Source organism: Schistocerca nitens, chromosome 3 (assembly GCF_023898315.1).
Source record: "Schistocerca nitens isolate TAMUIC-IGC-003100 chromosome 3, iqSchNite1.1, whole genome shotgun sequence".
NCBI classification, from domain to species: Eukaryota; Metazoa; Arthropoda; class Insecta; order Orthoptera; family Acrididae; genus Schistocerca; species Schistocerca nitens.
This window is the reverse complement of record NC_064616.1, coordinates 743,060,128-743,074,364: the sequence shown is the minus strand read 5'-3', so window position 1 is coordinate 743,074,364 and position 14,237 is coordinate 743,060,128. Positions and strand designations below refer to the sequence as shown.

General features: G+C 37.3%; 1 protein-coding gene across 1 annotated transcript in view; it reads right to left on the bottom strand.

Annotated features, from left to right (window-relative positions):
• LOC126248720 (uncharacterized protein KIAA2013 homolog) overlaps nt 1-14,237 on the bottom strand; it is a 210,011-nt gene that overhangs the window by 77,816 nt on the left and 117,958 nt on the right. Inside the window, exon 4 of the mRNA XM_049950026.1 lies at nt 8,192-8,660. Within this exon, the coding sequence (XP_049805983.1) occupies nt 8,192-8,660 (469 nt within the window). The remainder of the gene's footprint in view (nt 1-8,191; nt 8,661-14,237) is intronic.

The following is a 14,237-nucleotide window of genomic DNA, read 5'->3' as shown; positions in this document are numbered from 1 at the left end:
TTAAATGCAAAAGTATAGATAAGAATACACACTTATCCGTTTTTTTACCCACCCAATGGCAGTGTATATATTCCCTGGTTGCATAAAAATGAAATTTTGAACTTTGCAACAAGTTTCAACAAAGTCAATCAAGTGTATGGCATGGATGAGCAGTTTCCCACAAACGTATTCTTCAGCTGTGATGACACATTTTGTGTAATAAATATGATGCAAAATAATTACATAACTGAGACTGACAATACAAATTTGTTTACTTCCCAAACGAATTTTATTAGTGGTTACTACACTTAAAGAAGGACCCCCTGAGTCCAAAAATACCTACATTAATTCCTTTCACGATTCAAAATATTTCTACATGCCATTCTTCGTGAGACTGTGCAGGACGTCGACCATTTTTGCCTTGGAACAAAGTGCAAGAACATGTCTGCAGCAAACATTCCATCCACTGCAAGCTTTGACTGATTTTAATGAAACTGGCACACAACTGAAAGGTCATCCACTGTCACGGTCACTATCTTGGTCCACTTCAATGAAACATGTCATGTGTACAATATAATTGAAACTCACCTCAAATAATTCCTCAGCAATGTGAGCAGTTTCATTTCTTCTGTGCTGAGTTAATAGTTCTATAGTTCTCTTTTAAGCATGATTTTCAATGAATTTACTTATATCTCCACAATATTCTTCAGAATTTGCTCTTCCTATCACTGACAGCTAGTAATAAGTAGAGACTGGATATTATGTAATTACATATTCTGTTCCTTTATAAGTAGTTACAAGAAAAACTAAAATCTCAACAAATTATTCTGAAAGGATCCTTATTTCAATGCTTTAAATTTCATATTTTTTACATATTTTGAGGTATAATACATATTTCAGGCTATACTATATAGTTTTACATATTTTAATACGACTGTGCAATTATCACACATTTTTGTAAATCCCATACATTAACATTATAAATCAAGAAAGGTAAAAGAGTTTAAGTTTTCTCATTCTGTTCTCAACCTTGTTACACTCGAAGCTAAATTGCACAAATTTGATGCAGACAATGACGACTCATTTTAAATGCTTTCCTTTCTTGTTCTCAAATGCTTCACAATGTGTAACACAGTTGCATCCATGTTAACCATGTGTCTTCATTGTCATCAGAGTTGAAAACATGGATTTCCATTGACAGTGCTTTAACTACTGATGGTAAAACAGTTCTATCCCAAACTTGTGTTAAATGTGTAGGATGTGCAATGAAATCTTAATTGAACAACATGTGCAAAGCACTCTACATATTGGGAATAAACAACAGGTTTCTTCAAAGAAGCAGGTTCTACTTACCCAGTTGCAGGGACAATCTACATAATCTAGTAGTGAATTTTTCAAATAACTGTTTTATATATATATTATAAAAATATAGTATAAAAATATAGCATAGTTTTATATTGGTTGCCAGGAACATATTCTGGAACAATTTTTTTTTTCAAATAACTTTGTTTTGTATTGGTTGCCAGGAACATATCTTAGAACAAATTTCAGGTATGTTAATTTAAACTTTTCTTGCAGAAATACTGCAATCACAACACTTCAATGAGTCCAGTCTCAGGAGGCATTAACTGGATTCTTGCTATATTGGCATAGTAGAAAAAAATCAGGGCTGACATTGGAAAATCACCTACACAGATTCCTGCTGATGAGATGACAGATGCTGTATGCCATATCACCACTAATCTAATTGTGGGCAAGTTGGTCTCTTATACTGAATGTAAACCCTATTTAATTTATTGTAAGCTTTTCAAGGCAACAAGTAGTTCAACAGTTGCTAGATTCATTAGTGAATGGCTTAAGATACTATGGCCAAATGGTGTAAAAGAAGAGAGAGTCCTACGGATGTACACAGATGCAACACCATACATGGTAAAAGTGGTGAAATTGCTTAACATATTTTATCTAAACTTAGTGCATGTAACACATATGGCTCATGCATTGCAACAAGTGGCAGAGATAGATAGACATCAGTTCCCAGAAGTAAATACAATGATATCAGCAACAAAGAATGTTTTCTTCAAATGTCCTTATCAGGTGCAATACTACAAAGAGTAGCTACCTGATGTACCTGTGCCTCTGGAGCCAGTGTTAACAAGGTGGGTAACATGACTTGAATCTTTGATTTTCTAAAGTAAGCACTTTGAAGCTGTGAAGTCAGTGCTGGAGAACTTTTCTTCTTATCCTGCAGTATCTGTGAGTGGATCCTCGACAGCATTCATCAATTCTGAACTGCTCAGTTCAGTTTCATACATTGCAAGTCACTACAGCTGACTTCCTGACAGTATCAAGAAACTGGAGACTTCAAGTATGCTCTCCAAGAGGCTGTGAGAATAATGGAAGATGCTGTTCAGAAGGTCAGTGTTGTACCAGGTGAAGCGGGTGGTGTAGATGAAGGTTAACTACAATCTGTACTGAACGAGAAGCATGGCTACCCAAATTATGTTATTTTGTCTTGCTTATTTAATAGTGAAACTGTAAAATCCCATGAGAATTTAATTCCTAGCACAACCTCTCTGTATAAATATGCACCAGTGACTTCTAGCAATGTTAAGCAATCTTTCTCTATTTATAGAAACATATTGTCAGACAGAAGACTGTGCACAGCAACAGAACATTTGGAAAAGTAAATTATAATTAATTGTGCATCCTGTTCCAGTGTGACTTAAATGATTCAATACAAAGACACTTGTACTTCAGTACTTTTTAGCATAAGTTAACTAATTTTGACTAGCTTGCCTGTGAACTTACATTTTCTAGCAAAAAATTAAATTTTTGATTATATATATAATTGCTTCATTACTTATTTATTTACATATTTCACCAATTTTGGATCCATATTTATGAACATATTTCTTGATCTGATATTACATAAAACATGGGCTCCACTACTAAGGCTAACATGGCTAATTCAAAGATTTCTTGGAACATAAAATTTGTTCGCAATCTCAAGCTTTTAATGACTCCCTCTGTCACCACCACCACCACCACCACCACCGTCATCATCATCATCATCATCATCATCATCATCATCATAAGTTAGTCCTCATACTAATTCTGTTGAGAAAAACTAAGTTCTCATGGCTAATTCACACATCTTTTTCAAGAACTTACATCCTAATGTGGTTTACTCACCAAATGTTGCCAACAACAGCTGTTAGAGGGCACCACAATCACAGAACAAAACAAGCTGATGTACACATACTGCGTAAATCAACTGATCATTTCCAAGCATACACCAAATATATTGAAACGATAAGCAAGAAATGCACACTGAAGACCCAAATTCTGTGTGAAATGCAGTCAAGGAACTACAATTTTTATGGTGAAAATGAACACTCATGCAAAGTTGATTCCAAAAGCTGTGGTTGTATCACACTCAGCTGTGTGACAGAGGGGTTCCTAAATACTAATGACCAGCCTGCAAACAAATTTTAAAATACTATTACACTTTTCACGCTGTTTTGCAAATCATTCAACAGAGGAATCAGCCACAGATGTTTGTCAATATGGCACTCCAGTCTTATCATTGTACAATATTTATGACAGCACAGATCAACACTTGCTTCTACTTCAATTCAAATTGTGTACCAGATTACATAAACAAATAAATATATTTAGATTGTCTGCTCAATGGTGTTATTAACACCTGGTCAGTTCTATACTGTCAGTTCAGTAGAATGAATTTTTCCTTACTAACAGTTTTTTTAGCAATTGGTAATAACCTGTTTCCAGTACATGATGGTGCATGTTTATTCTTTGTTGCTGTTTTCTAGCCGATAGTAGTGTTCATGGGTTTCAGGGATAACAGTCGTGGACTCCTTCCCCATATTCATCTAATTTGACCCCTGGAGCCTTCATGCCCTTTCCCAAATTCAAATATGTCTTAATGGGGTGCATTTTGAAGATGTTGAATTGACTCACCAGAATATGATAGCAATTCTAAACAACGTTCATGTCAAAGTTTTGCCAGAACCTTTACAACTGGTGCTAGAAATGCATATTGAAAACTAACTCAACAGTAGTATACTTTAAGATCATTTTGTATTTAGAATTTATGGAACCTACAGCATATGTTTGATTTTGCCACAGTAAGGTACTACTATACCCAAGAGACTGAAATTCTATTAAGTCTTGATTTTACTTGTTAAAGTAAATCCTGACTTTTCGTGCAACAGTTCAAATATGTCCTGATTATGCTTGAAATTCTCTGCCATCAGCTCAGATCAAATATATCTCGGAGAGGATACATGACAGACTTCACTAGGCTATTTGTGCACAAACATTGTGGCTGATAGTTTTCCATGCACTCCTAAACTAACAATACATAGCAGGCAAGCTCAGCACAACAAATGACGATAGTCCCTTTAGGCAAAATATTGGTGATATGAGGGCTGCCAACTATAATTGCCCCTGTCCATTCCAGGAGTTGTGCAATAGGAATGGTATCACTAACCTGTCGTATTCAACATTAAACCCACAACTGAATGTCAAGGTGGAACAACTGGTAACAACATTCAAATATTAGTTACCTGAAGTCCTAGCCAACAATATTACAGAGGCAGCACAAACACTTATTAGACACATAGAGGATCTCACATGTAAATAGCCTCAGTCATATGGACGTGCTGCACAGAATGCAACCTCAGACGCTACTATATTTGTTGCAGCAAACATAACAGGTAGTCACTGAGTTTCATCTGGCAATTTACCATCAAGGAAAGTACATCTGGGAATATACACTATGTGACCAAAAGTATTCGGATACCCCCAAAAACATATGGTTTTCATATTTGGTACATTGTGCTGCCATCTACTGCCAGGAACTCCATATCAGCAACCTCAATAGTCATCAGACATTGTGAGAGAGATGAATGGGGTGCTCCGCAGAACTCACGGATTACGAAGTGGTCAGCTGATTGAGTGTCACTTGTGTCATAAGTCTGTAGGCGAGATTTCCACACTCCTAAACATCCCTAGGTCCACTGTTTCTAATGTGATAACAAAGTGGAAACGTGAAGGGACGCGTACAGAACAAAAGCATACAGGTCGACCTCATCTGTTGACTGCCAGAGGGCCATAATGTGTAATAGGCAGACATCTATCCAAACCATCACACAGGGATTCCAAACTGCATTAGCAGCCACTACAAGTATTATGACAGTAAGGCAAGAGGTGAGAAAACTTGGATTTCATGGTCAAGTGGCTGCTCATAAGCCACACATCAAGCCGGTAAATGCCAAACTATGCCTTGTTTGGTGTAAGGAATATAAATGGATGATTGAACAGTGGAAAAATGTTGTGTGGAGTGATGAATCATGGTACACACTGTGGCGATCCGATGGCAGGGTGTGGGTATGGAAAATGCCCGGTGAATGTCATCTGCCAGCGTGTGTAGTGTGAACAGTAAAATTCAGAGGCAGTGGTGTTATGTTGTGGTCGTGTTTTTCATGGAGGGGGCTTGCATAACTTGTTGTTTTGCATGGCACTATCACAGCACAGGCCTACATTGATGTTTTAAGCACCTTCTTGCTTCCCACTGTTGAAGAGCAATTAGGGGATGGTGATTGCATCTTTCAACAGGATTGAGCACCTGTTCATAGCGCACAGCCTGTGGCGGAGTGGTTATACGACAATAACATCCCTGTAATGAGCTAGCCTGCACTGAGTCTTGACCTGAATCCTATAGAACACCTTTGGGATGTTTTGGAACGCTGACTTCATGCCAGGCCTCACTGACCGACATCGATACCTCTCCTCAGTGCAGCACTCAATGAAGAATGGGCTGCCATTCCTCAAGAAACCTTCCAGCACCTGATTGAAAGTATGCCTGTGAGAGTGGAAGCTGTCATCGAGGCTAACGTTGGGCCAACACCATACTGAATTCCAGCATTACCAATGGAAAACGCCACGAACTTGTAAGTCATTTTCAGTCAGGTGTCCGGATACTTTTGATCACATAGTTTACATTCAGGCGCAATCCTAAGTGGGCTCCAGGCACTATGGTTTCCTTCCTGAGGAGGAGGGAATCTACATCTATGGTGGCATCACAGCACCAAGCAGTCTAAAGCAACACGAAAAGCACACATGCTCTCACCATCCAAAAACGTAAACAGTGTGTCACCCCAAGTTACAGTGATGCGCACATAAGAAGACAGCAGAGCAATAAAAATCTGCACAGAGAGAGAGACAGAGAATACCTTGTGGCAGTGCTAGGGTGCCCTCTGTCTCCGTGCAATACCTCAAACTCCAGTCATTGCATACCCTCACAACTGGTAACACAGGCATGAGCACTACACCCAGCCATTGTTTCTGCTTCTGACTCTGCCTAGCAGAATTTATATGCTCTGAAACTATTTTCATCACTACTTAATATAATACTTGCTGGATTTGCTTCATTTCATGCATAATGAACACTATAGTGGCTAAGGAACCTCATCATATATAAAATAATATGAAAATCAATGCTAAATGTTCTGCAAGCACCCAAATGTGTGTGCTACAGACAAACACGGCAGAATGACGCTACTGGCTGGATCATCACGTGGTACACTGCTCCTTGTAACTGCGCACTGCCTCACCACCTGTCTTCTTATGTACACCACTATAACTATGCTGTCACCATCAATGCCATATGACACCAACTGACAACCTGCATCAGGGCTGTAAATCTCACCACATGGGTTGGCAACGATCACTGAGTCTGGTACCACTGACACTGCCCAGGGTGCTACAGCTGATTTCATCATTGCCGGAAGGTAATGGAAATGTCTTCATTGATCCAGCCATCAGTGAGCAAGCAGATGTCATAAACCTATGAGTGGCTTTGTCCATCACTGATGTCGGCACCTCACTTTTTGTTTTCTGTTTTCTACACAAAGATACCAACTTTAAAAATGACCCTCATAAACAGGTACTAAGAAGGATTAGTCAAAGTAGGTTCTTCCAATTTGAGGTTAATAAACAGAATGATATTACAAAACAGCTACAGAAACTGATTGCAGTTACCTTCAACTGAAAGGTCAGTCTGAATGCCATAGTATCTTACCATGTGTGATCTCATTGGAGATGATACACCGTTACCTAGTGAACCTCCTCACCCAGCCAGTATGGACTGACTTACAATTTACTATGAAATTCAAACAGCATTTCCATTTACCAATTTTCATGTGCACAGAGTATTGCAAGAACTGAAAGTCACAAGTCCAATAATAAATATAAAGACATACCAGCTTGAAGTCCAGACTTTCGGTTTAGTAATCTGCAGACAGCCACAACCCACAAAAGTCAAAACTGCTGTGTATTAAAGAGTATTTGACAAATAGCAGATAAGTTAATCTACTAATGACAACAGGTTTCAAACTAAAAGCAATTATATAATAGCCACCATATTTCTTTCACTAAATTATACATGTTTTGAGATTTTATACTACATACTAGTATACTACTAGTATGAGTTGTGTTAGAGTGATTTAAGTTATTAGCAGTTTTTTAGATGATAATTGCACTAAAGAAAGGGGACAGTAATAATGTTCAGCTGAGATACAATAAAAATATGATAAATGTTATTTACTTAAAAAATGCCATAGATTACAATATACAGCTGAAATATTTCAAGCAGTTGCCTTTATTTACGGTGTTGCTAATGGCCTTGCCATGTTGGATACACTGATCCGCCTGATCATTGAAGTTAAGCAACATGGGACCATTTAGTACTTAGATGGGTGACTGTCTAGGAACACAGGGTGCCATTGGCTCAGGGACACACAAGTCATCAAAGTGGCATCCAAATAAAAGACTTGCACCAGGCCATGTACCATATGACATTATTAGTATTAGTATTATTTTAATTACCATGTGTTATTGATTTCAAAGTTATATAACTCTTTCCTCTAATGTCCATATGAATGTTTCAACTGAACAACATAAATAAAGACAGAACACATATTAGAAGTAACTGCAGATGAACACTCAAAAATTCCATTTGGCTGAAAGGACCAGAAAAACACTGCAGATGTTACACAAATTGGTACTCAGCAAGAATAAGGATGCACTGGTGTTTGTACTACAAACACTTCTAAGCTGTAACACATATTCAAACCACAATCCCTAAAAATTAAAATTCTTTAAACTGATTATTACTGAATTGACTTACGGTTCAACATGTGACACTGCAGTAGGCCAATTAAGGTATGTCCCCTGGCGCAGACTGAATGACTGTATGTCATTCGTTGGATTGTTTATTGTTATTTCTTGAACGAAGACGTTCGGCAATGTCCTATGTGCATAATACTGATGAGACACACTAGTTCCTCGGGGCAAACACTGAATTCTGTGAACAATGCCTGTGGTATAGTGAACAACAGTAGCTTCATATGCTGCTTCTGCTTGTGATGTAACTGACACTATAGGAAACCAGTACGCAGGTAAAGATAATGTACGCCCGCTCTTGATATAGACGGGACTTGCTGGATCTACAGTCAAGCCAAAAACACCATTTCCCACAAAAGCTAAGTAAGGTTTCTCGTCATCTTTGGCTGGATAATGTCTGATATTAGCACTGAATTCTTCTGAATCCGCAGAGAACTGAGCAAGACTATTTGATAAGCACTGTTCGTCTTCACCTGTAAATTGAAATATATAGTAAGAAATCAGTAGAAGTCCATAAAATCACACATTCATGTTATCTATTCATTTAAAAATCTTGAATTCATTATCACACAATTAGAAAAGCTAATCGAATGTGTGAATTATTCATAACACTCCACATTTACCTTGAGGTACTTTTGAGTCATAAAGACATGTTAGTGAGCAAATTAATCAGTAGAACTTTCTGTACAGGTGGCCACTATTTTTATTCTATTGGTGCGTAGGATCAGGCTTTGTGTTATTAAAATGAAGGCTTGGGTGGATATAATGACATGCAAATCTAACAGTAAGTTCATGAACAAGATAATAATACGCTGCATATATTGCCGACATAGTTTTCATCCTGTAATTTATTTTATTTATTTATTTACTTGTTTCTTTATTGTAGCCTTCAAACCTGGTCTCCTTCATGTCTCAGGCAAGTCGTACAGTACATCAGAACATTGACAATTCTCTACATAATAGGATACATTTTTTAAAACTCTAATTAAGATACTAAATTATACAATAAAACTTGATATGTATATACAAAGAAACCATAAGTAGTTATGAAAGAAGTAAAATGAAGGTAAGTAATGAAAAAAAAGTAAGAGAGATAAATGTTTTATATTATTTCTTATGTAAATTTCTCTAGCTATCTCAGTACATCGAGTGTTGCCTGTGCAGAGTAGGAAAACTGCCTACACTTCAGCTGTCTTTAACTAATTATCCTGTTGTTTACTGAATTGGTAGAAATATGGAGTGATCACAGTTATTATTACTAATTTATTTACATTAAAACTAAATTACAGTTGCCACCCAACACTTCACTGGTATGCAGTGAGTCTCTTCCTCACCATCAGCACTACCACCATCCTTTCAAACTGCCTCATAATTTACATATTCCTTCTCATTCATCCTCTCTCTTCTATTGATGTCTCTCATACATGTAATTATGTTTCTAATAGATGTTGTGAACTTGTTTAGTTCACTCCTAGATATGTTGTTCATGGCTATGTTAAGTAATTGGGCAAGAATACGTTGCAGCGCCAGTGTTGGCAATTTTGAGCATGATTTTGGAAGTCTTTAGGCAGACCATATCTACATGAGCTGAGAAGTTTCTTCTGTTGTTGAGAAAACTCCTAAATAACTGCATACAGTGCTTCTCAAAAATAGGCTGTTCTCTGGTCTAAAAGTTTAATTCCCATTTAGGATGGTTTGTCCTTAAGCAGCACATATAAAGATTTATTTTTAGCTACTGCTAATTTGTTGTTCCTGCACCACTCCTGCATCTTTCAGAGCACATGATTTTATTTTCTTCAACCTTGCATCTGGGATCTCCAGACACCACCAACAAGATACAAGATATCATCAGCATCAACCACAATTCCATTTGCTTCATCAGTCCCATCCAACTGTTCCAACAATGGCTCAATTGTGAGTTCCCAAAATATTGGTCAACATATCGAGCCCTGTGGACAGACCTTCATAATCTTCTTTTATTATCTTATGCTGCCCAGTGCACATTTGAGGGGCATCAAAAGGAAGCAGTGGTTGGGAAGGGAGTGAGACAGGGTTGTAGCCTATCCCCGATGTTATTCAATCTGTATATTGAGCAAGCAGTAAAGGAAACAAAAGAAAAATTACGAGTAGGAATTAAAAAGCATGGAGAAGAAATAAAAACTTTGAGGTTCACCAATGACATTGTAATTATAACAGATACAGCAAAGGACCTGGAAGAGCAGTTGAACGGAATGGACAGAGTCTTGAAAGGAGGATATAAGATGAACATCAACAAAAACAAAACGAGGGTAATGGAATGTAGTCAAATTAAGTCGGGTGATGCTGAGGGAATTAGATTAGGAAATGAGACACTTAAAGTAGTAAAGGAGTTTTGCTATTTGGGGAGCAAAATAACCGATGATGGTCGAAGTAGAGAGGATATAAAATGTAGACTGGCAATGGCAAGGAAAGCGTTTCTGAAGAAGAGAAATTTGTTATCATCGAGTATAGATTTAAGTGACAGGAAGTCATTTCTGAAAGTACTTGCATGGAGTGTAGCCATGTACGGAAGTGAAACATGGACGATAAATAGTTTGGACAAGAAGAGAATAGAAGCTTTCAAAATTTGGTGCTACAGAAGAATGCTGAAGATTAGATGGGTTGATCACATAACTAATGAGGAGGTATTGAATAGAATTGGGGAGAAGAGAAATTTGTGGCACAACTTGACTAGAAGAAGGGATCGGTTGGTAGGACATGTTCTGAGGCATCAAGGGATCAGCAATTTAGTATTGGAGGGCAGCGTAGAGAGTAAAAATCATAGAGGGAGACCAAGAGATGAAGACACTAAGCAGATTCAGAAGGATGTAGATTGCAGTAGGTACTGGGAGATAAAAAAGCTTGCACAGGATAGAGTAACATGGAGAGCTGCATCAAACCAGTCTCTGGACTGAAGACAACAACAACAACATGCTGCCCAGCAAACCATTCAACTGTGCGACTCTTACAGTAGTCCATGAAACTTATATAAAGACAATTTAGCAACTGAATACTTCTTACGTGACTGAACTTCGTACACTACCATAAATTATTATTGAATGCACTTGCAAAGTTGATCATAATTGAGGGCCATTTTAACAAAACTTGCTTCATGCAAAAAGACATATTTTTGCAGGAGAAGCATTTATTTAATTAACAAGCGACTTTAGACAGATTTTTTTCTTTTACAATTAACAAATTTGGTACACTTCTGAATATATTTTAAGACAGTCTTTCCACATGCATAACATTTTTGATAGTTTATCAACTGCTGGAAGCAGAAAAACAGCTTTCTTTTTCAAACTAGATCAGTGATACTTGAACATTAAATGTCTGATTTTAGATTAAAGTTTTAAAATAATATTTCTTTTTTCTCTTCTTCACAACTTCAGAGGACTCTTCATAAATTCTCCATGAGCTGTCATGATCTTCACATTCCTCATCACTTGCAGAGAGTATGTCATTGCAGAAACTTGCTGCATTCTTAGGAATGGTAAGGAAACACATTAGCTTCATTATATCCTCCTGCTTTTCTGCAATAATATCATTTATCTTTGGAATAAATCCAACACATTTCATGGCTTTGAAGGAAGGAATGTTCTTCTTCAAAACATCACGACATACGTCTGATACAAAGAAATGCATTGTTTTAACAGCACACTGAATCTTACCGTTGGTTTGTCTGTAAATTATGGCCAATAAATTCACCATTTTACAAGGCAAGGTGGACTTTAATATTTCTTTAGAAATCCATTTGAAGTTGTAGGAAGACCAGTCTTCTCCCTACACCAGCACCTTCCCAAACTTCACTAGAATATTCCTGAATTGACAAAGTGATATGTTCTCTTCTTTCTTCTGATATCCCTTCTCAACTCTACTGAATACATGATCCAGTGGAAGGAAACTATGTCCATGAATAAGAAAATAGTGGTTAAGTTCAAAGAACACTGTACTGTGTTCCACAAAATGTGCCAGCATACATTGCATTATATAATTCTTGTTCTGGCTGGTACACAAGTCTGGAAAAAGCTCAAGTTTCAATACTCTCTCACCAACATCTCTAGTCCTCTCTTCCTAATAATGTAGGAGAAAATGTTAACTGTGCAGATGTGATTTCATTTGCACCTCTTCCAGCTTCTGTTTCACACCAAGTATATTGAAAAATGTTATCAGTACCTTGTTTTGGTTCATGTATCACCACAATCAGGTTATAGAACAATACCTGTGATGTGTAGAAGATGTCGACAATATGAAGGTGTGGCAGAGGTTGATTTTCTTGCATTTCAAAGACAACTTTTACAGTGCCTTCAGAGTATTTGTTCACGATGCTGTTGAACTTGTTAGTTTTACACACTTCCTGTCATTCTTCGGTTTCTGCGACCTTTATTTTCAGCCAAATCCCCTTGCATGTCGAACATATATCACTATGAGGTTAACCAGAGCCAAGATTAAAATTCTTACATTGTCTTAAATTTTGACATGGAACAGCTTGTATTACCTGATTGTCTTTATTCTTTCCAAAAATTTTCCCTCATATTTACATTTAAACTTGGGGGCAAATATGACTTTTCATTTTACCTCCACTACAACAATTCTCTCTATACTTATACTTCAGAATGTGCTCTTTCACTTGTAGGGTCATAACTACATCGGCTTGAGTTGCTCTTGAGCCATCTCTTCATTCCTTTAGTGTTGTTCTTGACAGTGCCGAACAATCCGGGTTAAGCGATCCTGTGATAAACTTGTTATTTTTTTAAAATGTAGCAGCATACATTGGTACTTGTGATCTATCTCAAAGTTTTATCTTATACTCGATAGACATTGATTTAGAAGCCTTAGCTTCAGTGGGATCTACAACATATCTAGCTGGTGGTGAAACACCCATGTATGACAGAAACAATGCATCTTGCTTGCTCTTATCTCCTGACAAATATAATACATTGAAATATGATAAGTCAGCATAAGAGATAGTCTTTTCTTCCACGGTTGCTTGCCTTATGCCTTTCAGCATGCCAGCAGTCAATATCAGGCACTGAAATTTTCTTTGAATATTGAGATGATTTTGCTTTGGAGATGTCTGATTGTTTTGTTTCTCTTCTTTCATGCTCACCATGTGTTTCTATCACATGAATATTATACTCACCATCACCTTCCATGTTGATTATTTAACACAAGTCTAGTCTTCTGCACTTACTTTCATGAAATGGAGGTAACTGGCAACCAGTTCACATAACAGCTATCAACAACAAATGCAATTTAATGCTACCTGTGCAAACTAAATAGTCACTGGGTGCAGTGGCTAATGGGAGCTCCCATCAGCCATTGTGCCAACTGTCAGCTTATTTGGCATGCACAGTAATACAGCCTGCCATCTACCCCCAAGCAAAACAGTTGTTCCAGGAGTTCCATAAAACAGTCAGAATAGTACTTTTTCTGACAGATACTGCATATTAAACAAATTATAAGAAAACTCAGTAATATCTCTAATGTCTTTTGCAAACTACATAGAAAGTGGGTTTTGAAAAGACCCTGATGTACGCATGAGGTAAGTTTTGCAAAAATGGGCTGTATTCTCTGTTTTATAAGTATGGAATAAAGCCAGTTTTTCTAAAGCCAGCTGCAAAGACTTTTAGAGGAAGCTGAACAAAATGTGTTAAGAAAAATAAGTTATTTTAAAAAAATGCACAAAGTGAGGCTTGCGGAAACGATTCTCAGTTGGAGCACAATATTTACTGTTTGCTCTGTCTACAATTTGAAGAGCCTGATTAATATTGTCATGAAACAATTTATTATTTGTGGAAGTCAAACTGACATGCCGAGATGCTGGAGCTCTCTGTGCTCTTGAAGATGCTGGCAGAGTAGATGCTCGTGAACTTCTGCTAATGTATTAATTAAACATACAGGTCTATAGCTCTTTGGGTCTGTGGGATCTTTATGATAACCGCACATACAGATATCCAAGTCTCTGGTACCCTATCCTGTCCCAATGCTTCATTCAACAGATGTGTTAAGGATGGCATTATGATTGGAGC